We start from the raw sequence: 11,547 nt of genomic DNA on the forward strand, positions 1-11,547 counted from the left end.
TTATTTCTATTATTTGTTATTGTTACTAATATTGCGTACATGTTAATGTAAGTGAACCGCCTTAGCCTCGTCACTACTTCGTCGAGGTTAGGCTCAGCACTTACCAGTACATGGGGTCGGTTGTACTAATACTACACTCTGTATTCCTTGTGCAGATTTCGGAGTTGGTCCTAGCGGCGTACCATAGACTTGCTCGGATTTCAGCTACTCAGAGGAGACTTGAGGTATAATTGCACGGCGTTCGCAGTTCTGAAGTCCCCGTCTACTTTACTTTAGCTGTGTGTTTGTTTTCAGATAGGTTTATTTTATTCAGACCTTTATTTGTATTATTCTAGAAGCTCGTGCACTTGCGACACCAATTCTGGGATGGTATTTAGACACCGTTGTTTTTAAGGATTATTCACTACATTTCATACTTTACTTTCGCATTTGTTCTTTGTTATTAATAAATTTAAAAAAATTATTTTAAAAATAGATAATATTATTCTAACGTTGGCTTGCCTAGCAAGTGAAATGTTATGTGCTATCACGGTCCGAAGGTGGGAATTTCGGGTCGTGACAATTGCCCTCCAGAAATGCGAATTAAACTTAAGGCCTCTATCTGATATAATGGAGTGAGGCACATCATGCAACCAAACAATCTCTTGAATGTAAATCTGGGCCAACCTCTCTGAAGAATACGTAGTCACAACCGGAAAGAAGTGTGCCGACTTGGTCAACCTATCGACAATGACCCAAACTGTATCAAACTTCCGCAAGGTCCGCGACAACCCAACTACGAAATCCACAGTAATGCGCCCCCATTTTCACTCAGGTATAACCAACTGCTGGAGTAGGACACCCGGCCTCGGATGCTCGTACTTAAACTGCTGGCAATTAAGGCACCTCTCTACATACTCAACTATGTCATTCATCCGCTACCAATAGTGCTGCCTCAGGTCGCGATACATCTTCGTAGCACCTGGATGAATAGAATATCGAGAACTGTGTGTCTCCTCTAGAATCATTTCCCTCAATCCATCAACATTAGGAACACATAGGCGACCCTGGAGTCGCAGAACACCATCCTCACCGATAGTGACCTCCTTGGAACCACCCTGCAGTACCGTCTCAGATCTTTGAGAACCAACAAGTGCGGATCGTCATACTGGCGAGCCTTGATCTGCTCGAATAGTGAAGACTAGGCGACGACGCATGCAAGAACTTGGCTGGGTTCTGAAATATCCAACATCACAAGTCTGTTAGCTAGGGACTGAATGTCCAAAGCTAATGGCCTCTCCTCTGCTGAAATAAATGCCAAACTACCCATACACTCCGCCTTTCTGCTCAAGGCATCCGCGACCACATTCGCCTTGCCCGGATGATAAAGGATGGTAATATCATAATCTTTTAGTAACTCAAGCCACCTGCGCTGCCTCAAATTGAGATCCCTCTGCTTGAATAAATGCTACAAGCTGTGCTGATCGGTGTCAACCTCACAAAACACCTCATAAAGATAATGCCTCAAGATCTTAAGATTATCAACAATCGCTACCAACCCCAAATATTTACATCTTCCAATTTCTTATTCAGCCATGGGGAAATAAAAGCAACCAAAAATAATACATGCCCAATTTTATTGTCCGAAGGAGTTATTATGCTAGCAGCTTGAACGGCATATTAGAGATGCCAAGTCACCTTCTCCAGTCCCTCAATTATATATATATATATATATATATATATATATATATATATATATATATATATATATATACACGCACACATTTTGTGTATAATTCATAAAAGCTAAACTTGATGAAAGACAAAGCTTAAGAGCTTGCTTGTTGTTCAACATCATCGTGCACCTCATAACACCTCTCAAAATCTCCACTGGTTGATCACTGGTTACTCAAGTCGCCAATGATTTTAGTAAGCGACGGGAGTAAAATCGGTGTATTAAAACTAAGTTCGCTAGTCAAAGATAGTATATATTATTTATCATCTTTACGGGGAATAGATTAAACAATGTTCAAATAAATATCTGGCTTGTCGTTATTTAGGATGAATCAAAATAATTACTAACTACGATTAACTATTCAATTTAAAGTAATTAACAAATTCGATCACAAAGAACTAGAGAGTTGCGCTGAACGGGTTGTGATTAATATGAAAATTAAGGGTCATGATATGATAGGTCCAAGACTGCTATCCTGGATCTGACATTATTAAGTTTCACTCTGAAAGTTCTATTGATTCTCACGAATTCAACAAGTTATTAGCTTATTCTTCTGATTCAGATTCCTCGTTCGATTAAACCTAAACCTTTCAAATAAATAATATGAAGTATGGTAAAAATATGCAAGAATCTGTTAGTAGGAATGGATTAAGAGAAACTTCTTGCGAATATTTCTCGATCTTAATTCAAACAGTAGATCACAAAACTCTTTCGATTACTTAAAGAACCGCCAAAAAGAACTAAGACATCATTGCAATAATATTCAATATAATGTTTCTCTTCCGACTAAACAAGATAACGAATAAACTCACAACTAGAATTAAAGTTCTTCCAATAAATTCAAACAATTAAACAATAATCAAATTTACAAATAACAACTAAGTCACTAAATCATGTCAAATCCTAAGACAAACTACTCTATAGTCATAGACAAAGTCAACACCAATAAAGTTATAGAATAAGAAAATATTAATCAAACGTTACAATTCAAACTCTCGTATTGAATTAAAGGAAGGATGATGAATTCTTGTGTCTTCGAGCCTCTAATGCTCTCTAAATTCTCCGTAGGTAAAGAGTCCTTTAAAAATGTGTTTTGAACTAAAATAATCTTAATGGGGCGGAATAAAACTAGAGATCTTTACACAAATAGCCGGTCATACTTAATATTTACTTTTTTTAAACATATACATAAATTATATATTGTTTATATATAATTATACATATATAATACATAAAATATGTATATATTGTACTTTTACCGATTAATTTTTGTTTAAGCGGTTGGGTAAGCTGATACACGTGTCAATGGAAAAGTTCTGCTTCTTTACATTTTGCTGCCTAACAGTAGCAATTCGGCAGCCCACCACGTGAGCCACGTCGACACCCACTGCGTGTCAATGAAATTCTGCAAAAGCCTTGGAATTTTGGATGCCTTAGGCAAACACCTCCTAGCTCACTACGGGCCACACTAGGTGTTAGGGCAAATTCTGTCTTTGGATATTTTTCTTCACTTTTTCACTTGCATACTCGATCCTCGACCTCCTAGAATAGGAATAAGGTCTGCGTAAACATTATCCTTCTCAAACTCCACTTATGAAACTTTACTAGATTGTTGTTGTTATACTCGATCCTCGACCTCTAAACTTGATCCCGACTTAACTTTTGAACTTTTACTCAGATTTTAAAATTGTCTTTTTATGCAATTTATCTTCATAAATTTGTCTTACTCCGGATTTTCAACATATACAACAGAAAATATGTAATGAGTATAAGTTATTTGTATGGGTCAAAATTCGCCTAAGAGCACTCGACGCGAAGTGGTGTTGTTAAAAGTAATTTGGCCGAGGTCAACTAGTAACTAATGGGACTCATCGTCGAGGAGCCAATCATGGCCGAGGTCAAGTATCAGAAAAAGCAGTAATGGCTAGTCCAGTAATAGGACCTTTAAGAGAATATTCCGTTGGATATTCTTTATACTTGTATTTTTAGGGTTAATTGGGGGCATGTCCCTATAAATAGAAAGGGAGAATCCATGATAAGGGCATTGGGAAGAAAGCAGGCTCTCTCTAGATAAATACAAATACTACCTTTCAAAAGGGATTCGAGGGTTGATGACTCTACACCTTTTACATCAGATCCAAGATAGACCCTGATATTTTAATATGTGCCGGTCATTTACCATTGTCAAAAGGAGGAATCATCCACCTCATTTAATGTTGGGTGAATCATTCTTCTTATGGAATGATTGACGTTCCTTTTCCATTATTAGTATTGGAACATTAAACGTACATCGTATTTAATTATGTTTCAACGCCGTTTAAACATTATCCACATAGATCGATTATAGATATGAAGTTATTATTATTAACTAGGCTTAACCCCTCATCACCTAAAATTAATCAGTCTTACCAAAGGTTTATAATTAGTCGATTATATTTTTTGGTCAGACAGTTTGGCGCCATATGTGAGGATTGTCTAGTTAAGTTTTTAATTTCTTCTAGATCTATAACTGACATAGTTCACAAAGAAAAAACAAAGCTCCTACTTCCTTGTACACACGGATCTGACATGGCATGTAATGGAGAAGAAAGGATGAAGGCAGTGGCCGATCTCACCACCAACCTCTTAAACACCATCAATGAGGTTTCTAAAATAGAGGGTGAAGATGTAACGCCAAGTGCCTCTCCCAGGCGAAGTGGCTCACCCCTTCCTCATGGTAGTATCACAACGTCCCACGGTAAGGGAGCTTCCACTTTCGCAATAGAAGAGGCGCCACCGGCAGTGAAGAAACTGCTCGAGGCTTGGCTGACAAATACGTTGACCAGCATCCTCGACAAACCCGCCCAAAAGGCGGTCAGAGAAAATGCAAGAACTTGCGTTTCACCAATAACGGTCGAGCAACACGACCCTCGAACTCCCATAACAAGTATTACTCACAATGTTAATAAGGCAGATGGCGATACCTTCATAGCCATTCTGAGGAAGATGGAAGAAATGGAAAACGAAAACAAAATGCTTCTAGACCAAATGAAAGAGCATCAAGAAAGGGTAGACAAAATATCGGGCGCCCCAAAACTCTTACCAAAAAGAGATGCGGTCGGTTCGTTGAACAACTATACAGTAATGAAGCCGCCCCACATGCCATACCCAAAACCTTCAAAATGCCGCCATACCTGAAAATATACGACGGTACAACCGATCCTGAGGATCATATGACTCTTTATGTCACCGTAGTAAAAGACAACGACCTCGTTGCGCCGAGGTCCGTGCTGACGAAGACGACATAAATGGACCAACCCAACGGTTGACTTCAGCACAGGCCGGGTCCAGAAAAGATCGAAGAAACGACACCAGAAGGGATCTAGCAGTTCCACGTCCCAACCGAGAAAGGCATCAGCCATATATCAGAAGCGCCATCATGCCGCCCTCCCGTCACGAAGAAGGCCCGTCTAAACCAAGGGCAGGGACTCTTCGGAGCGATAGAGGTATACCCCCTTTACTATCTGCTCACAATTTTTATGTATCACCTTCAGAAATAGTCTACACATTGGAGAAGCTCGGCCCAAAAGTGAAGTGGCCACAGAAGATAAGGTTTGACCCAAACACCAGGAAGTCGAATGCCCTCTGCGAATTCCACCAGGAACGAGGTCATAAAACCGAGGATTGCATCGCCCTAAGGCAGGAGGTCGTGAACATCTTCACCAATGGCACTTGAAAGAGTTGCTGAGAGACCGAGGAAGGTCTAACTTCGCCCGAGGACGTGAACAACACTAGGGGCCGCCAAAACCACCTTCACCAACTCGCATCATTCAAATGATCATCGGGGGTGGCGATAACGTATCGATCAACATCGTAAAATTCACCACAACCCGCAAACTCAAACGGTCGATCACTCATGAATGGTATGACGAACTCAAAGAATGTATCATCTTCGATACATCAGACACCCACGGTTTGGTTTTCCCTCACTATGATGCTCTAGTTATCACGTTACAAATATTAAATACAGATATGAGATGCATTATGGTGGACGATGGGAGCGGCGCGTGCATTATCCACCCTCGAGTGCTTGCACAGATGAAACTCGAGGATAAGATAGTGCAACACTGCATCACACTAATCGGTTTTAACAACGCAGTTGAACGAACATCTAGGGAAATCACACTCCCTGTCCTGGCTGACGGCATCACTCTGGAAATGACATTCCACATTATGGACCAGGATACGGCGTACAATGCCATAATAGGTCGACCTTGGATACACGCCATGAGGGCTATCCCCTCCAGCTTGTACCAAATTATCAAATTTCCAACCCCATAGGGAGTATTCATCATACGAAGAGAACAACGCACATATCAAGAATGCTATCGCATCTCTCAGGATTGTACATATACCTAACAAATGAAGGGCAAAGCAGAGGATGCATAGCAATTAATAGGGTCGAGGTCGAGCAGTGATGAAAATGTGGACGCCATCAGAGATCCCGAAACAATAGATGCCACGGGATCAACTGTAGAAGACCTTGACCCCGTCTAATTTGATGATAACGACCACAGCAAGAAAGCCTACGTCGGCCGCAAGCTTCAAGAACCAGGTAAATTCCGTCAATTCTTAACTGCTAACGCAGATTTGTTTGTTTTTTCCCATACAGACATGCCATATATCCCGAAAGAGGTCTCCACACACAAGTTAAACGTCGGCCCATTCTACCCCCCGGTAAGGCAGGTTAGGCAGAAGTTCAATTCAGCAATAAATGATGCAGTCCACGAGGAGGTTGAAAAATTGTTAGAAAGCGGCTCCATCAGGGAATCAAAATATCCCCAATGGGTCGCCAATGTGGTCATGGTAAAATAGAAAAATGAGAAATGGCGGATGTGCATAGACTTCACAGATTTGAACAAGGCATGCCTGAAGGACTCATTCCCACTACCCCATATCGACCAACTCATCAACGCAACAGCCATGCACGAATTGCTGAGCTTCTTAGATGCATACTCGAGCTATAACCAGATCCTCATAGAAGAGGAGGACCAAGAGTAGACCATTTTCATCACCCACCAAGGAACGTATTGCTACAAGGTGATGCTTTCGGATTGAAAAACGCGGTGGGCAATATACCAAAGGTTGGTAACAAGAATGTTCAAGGACCAGCTCGGCAAGACCATGGAGGTCTACATAGACGATATGTTGGTCAAGTCAAAAAGGAAAGAATATCACATCGACCACCTGAAAGAGGCCTTCAACATACTCAGGCGATATGAGATAAAACTGAACCCTGAGAAGTGTGCGTTCGACGTAACCTCAGGAAAGTTCTTGGGCTTCCTGGTATCACAAAGAGGCATCGAGGTCAATCCCAACCAAATCAAAGCCATAGAGGGAATACCAAAACACTTAACCAGCAAGAATCAGGTTCAGAAGCCGGCCAGCTGCATCGCCGCCTTGTCGAGATTCATCTTGCGATCATCTGATAGATGTCACAAGTTTTTCGACATGCTCAAGAAGGAGAAGGGCCTCCTATGGACATCTGAGTGTGTTCAAGCCCTGAAGGAGTTAAAAGCCTATCTATCATCGCCGCCGTTGCTCGCTAAAGCAGAACTGGGAAACGCCTACTCGTCTACCTTGCCATATCCGAAGTAGCGGTGAGTGCAGTCCTGGTCCAAGAAAACAAAGGTACGCAATCTCCCGTCTATTACATTAACAAAACCCTAATAGACGCCGAGACGAGGTACCCCCACCTCAAAAAATTGGCCTTGGCCTTGGTCATAGCTTCACAAAAGCTTAAACCCTACTTTCAGTGCCATCCGATCTCGGTAGTCATAACTTTCCCCGTGAGAAGTATCTTGCATAAGCCCGAGTTATCGGGAAGATTAGCTAAGTGGGCCATAGAATTAAGTGAGCATGATATTACATACCAACCACGGACGGCGATAAAATCACAAGTCCTCACCGACTTCGTCGCCGACTTGAGCGCAAAAATAATGCCTGAAGTCAAAGAAGAGGTCGCCAACGCTTCTCCGCAAGCACAAGATCTATGGATTTTGTACACCGACGACGCTTCCAACGCATCAGGGTCCGGACTAGGACTCGTGCTCGAAGTCCCAACAGGCGAAGTGATTCGCCAGTCCATAAAATGCCCAGACATGACTAACAATGAGGCCGAGTATAAGGTTGCGATTGCAGGATTAAGGCTAGCACTCAAGTACGGAGCGAGGAGAGTTAACCTACGCTGCAATTCTCAGCTCGTCGTCAACCAAGTCATCGAGACTTTCCAAATCAAAGAACAAAGGTTGCAAAAAGACCAGGCCAAAATCCGTAAGATATTTCTCGAGTTTGATGAATGCCAGCTCGACCAAATCCCTCGGGTGCAAAACACCAAAGCCGATGGCCTCGCCAAATTAGCGGCAACCACTAAAACCATAACTGGGGAAGGGAATGTGGTCACCCTCCTCCACTCATCGATAGATCAAATCGAGGTAAGGACTATAAATCTAACTTGGGACTGGCGCAACCGTATTGTTACATACTTGCAGAATGGCGTACTCCCAGATGATAAAAAAGAAGCCAAGAAACTTCGGATGCAATCAGCCAGGTATAACATCATCCAGAATGATCTGTACAAGAGGACGTATGGCAGCCCCCTAGCAAAATTCTTAGGCCCGAATCAAACTTGGCGTGTCCTAGAAGAAGTCCACGAAGGCGACTGCGGGGCTCATTCCAGCAACCGAGCCCTGGTCAGATGCCTCATACGAGCAAGATACTACTAGCCTACTATGAAAAAAGAGGCCGCGGACTTCGTAAAAAGATGCGAGCAATGCCAAAAATACGGCACAATGATCCACCAAGAAGGCGAGCAACTCCACTCGGTGCTTGCTGCGGTATTCAGCTCATACCGGATAGCTTGGAAATTTCCACTCTCGCTGAACTGCCTATAGATCTCACGGTGCTTGCTGCGGTATTCACGGTACTTCTTCTCCATTTTATTGAAAATAGTTTTATGCCTCTCCTCTCGGCGATCACTCTCAATCTCCAAGATAATGGTCTAAAAAAAGAGAAGAAAAAGAGGAAGAAAATCAACCTATCCAAAATAATGTGCAAGGCATAGAAACTAGAAAGGTCGGAAGATTTACCCTAAGGGCGAGGCCGGCTATGCTCGACAAACAGGGTGGAATCATTTAGCGATTTGAGGGTCATGCCCTCCGCATCGGAGCAAAGGAGACCCAAGGAAAGGACCACATCTTCAGTGTTCACCAGCAGGTCGTGATCCATGGGGACCACGATGGTACGAGTGGACCCTTCCAACCTCACTTCCACCCGAAGGAACCCCTCGCTCAGCATCCGCACCTCATTAGGGTCAATATCAGAGCCGATTTCATAGCCGTCCTCGGCAATACCTTTTCCTCTTACCTCGGCCAATGAGGTAACATCAACCGGTACAGAGGATGATGGCTCACTCCTCAATACACTGTCACCGACCTCCACGGACGGCCCTCCAACTTCAACCCCTATTTCAGGAAAGGGCGCACCTTCCACTACTCCAGTTGATAGTGGAACTCCACATGATGAATTCGCGTCACTTTCAGGTGCAGCAATGGTCGGCTCATAGTCGTCCCTTGTAGAGTCTACTGCTCGAACTGTACCGCCGCCAACATCCACCGATCTCCTTTTTCGTGGATTCAAGTCTTCCCCGCTCGGTGACAACTCATCTACTAAATGCAGCATAGGAAAAGCCGACATCCCAGATGCTGAGGCTGCCGATGGCTGAGCTGATCTTGCCAAAACCGGAGGTCGAACGGAGGAAGATGATCGGGCAGGCTTGATCGCGGTTGCAGCTGGAACAGATTCCGTTGCGGCGATTGCCTGGCAAAATACATGAGTAAGAGCTCTCGGGTTCCTTGGACCTCCCCGTGCTGACAACAAAGGAGAGAAAAAAGGTCGGGTTCAACCCCCGCAAAGATAAAAGGCGACCTAAAAGACGACCTATCAGAAAAGTTCAACGACGAAGACAAGCAAACTTATCAAGAAGCTTCGGCCCGAATTTATTGCGGAAGGCCGACCATTCGTGAATCTCTACTGTATGAGGAAGGACTCGGCTAACCCACTCGTGAATATCCTCGACCAAAGGAGGGGGTACAGCTTCCGCTACGTAAAAAGAGAAATAAGATACAGTACAACCAAGGTCGACCGGTACGAAGTGCAACAGAAGAAAAAGGAAGGTGCTTACGAGCATAGTTCCAAAGCTCGGGAAACCCGTTTGCATTTGCCACCACGTCTTCAGTTCTGACGAAGAAGTAGTTGAGTCAAAACTGGCGGTTGGCTATGTCATCCAGTTTTACCACAAGACACTTGCCGCCCCGATAGCGAAGATGTAAAATCGTCCCCCTGTGAAAACTGGGGGCGAAGAGATGCATTAAGTGACGGATGGTCACCTCAACCCCGGCCAACTCCGCAAACTTCGAAATCATACGGATGAGCTTGTAGATATAGGGGAGAGTTGAGCCGGGCACACCCGGTAGTAGCGGCAAAACTCTTCGGCCAGGGGAAGGATAGGAAAAGAATAACCTACGTGGAAGGGGTATGCATAGAAGGCGCAGTACCCAGGTCGATGTATTTACACCACGTTGTGCCCCGTAGGGATGAGGTCTATGTGGGCGAAGATTTTGAATTTAGCCCTAAACTCAACGATTATATTTTTTGGTCAGACATTCTTCATATTTCTAGCTCAAACACATTAATAGGTGTAATATTGCCAAAAATTTATATTTTTAGCCTACAATCGGCAAGCAGTTAAAGTCAAGATGCAACGTGTTTTGTCTGATGTTTGCCAAAATTAGATATAGATTAAATAATTTTAAAAAAGTAGATGCGGTGTAAATAACCAAGTCTAAATAGGCACACCATGATTTGTTTATCGTGACAACTTTTGGTAAAATTTTCAAGGAAATTTACCTAAATATAGAAAATTAGAAGTCTAATGTCATTATTTGGGATATTTTCACTTAATTACCTAACATAGCGAAATTTTCAAAACATTACAACTCTTTAATTTTAAGCTCCAATTTTTCTCATTTTCTCTCTCATCAACTTGGGTTTCTGTTTTATATTAGATCCAATCGTTTGGCAATTAAATAGGAAAAATGACACTTTTTCGGCTACCAAATACATCTAATTTTTGACGCATGCTAAAAGTAATAATACCCCAATTAAATACTTCGGTAACAATTGAAGACTCTTTTATCTTTACCCCTAATGCCCAAAGTGAAGATCATTATGGTCCTCAAGCATTAAGGCCAATTTTCATGCCCGAAAATTATTTATATTTAAAAAAAGTAGATAAGATAAATTTTAGAATTGTTTTACATTGAGAATATTTGAAGTACTCATTGCTCAATTGGTGACGGGTATGGTATTTTTTCTAGTGGTGGTTCGGTAGTGAAATAGTTGTAAGTTTGATGTATAGCAAATATATGTTACTTGTATGTCCAAATATCATTGGACATTGGACATACAATGACATCCAAACTTCTTTGGGACTGAGGAGTGCGAAGTGTGCTAATGTTCTTTGAAAAATGGTTAGGAAGTAAAATGTGGAAAGGAACTTTTAGCTGAAATTTCTTTTCAGCCTGGAAATATTCCACCTTCTTATTTTTTTTGATTCTCTTTAGTAAATGAGAGGGGTGTATCTTGTATACTATAATAGTTATTATTTTCTGCAGCTATCTTGTACTCTTCAGTTTTGATGGTGCTTCGAAGGGAAACCCTGGACAAGCTGGTGCAGGAAGTATTATATGGACATGACAGAAGTTTGGTAATAATCACAAACTTTGGAATTTTAC

General features: G+C 42.3%; 1 protein-coding gene across 1 annotated transcript; it reads left to right on the plus strand.

Annotated features, from left to right (window-relative positions):
• Positions 1–7,692: 7,692 nt before the first annotated feature.
• LOC142169842 (uncharacterized) lies at positions 7,693–8,478 on the plus strand. The gene has a single exon (XM_075231763.1). The coding sequence runs from the start codon at positions 7,693–7,695 to the stop codon at positions 8,476–8,478; it is 786 nt and encodes a 261-aa protein (XP_075087864.1).
• The last annotated feature ends 3,069 nt before the right edge of the window (positions 8,479–11,547 follow it).

This window comes from Nicotiana tabacum, chromosome 15 (assembly GCF_000715075.1).
Source record: "Nicotiana tabacum cultivar K326 chromosome 15, ASM71507v2, whole genome shotgun sequence".
NCBI classification, from domain to species: Eukaryota; Viridiplantae; Streptophyta; class Magnoliopsida; order Solanales; family Solanaceae; genus Nicotiana; species Nicotiana tabacum.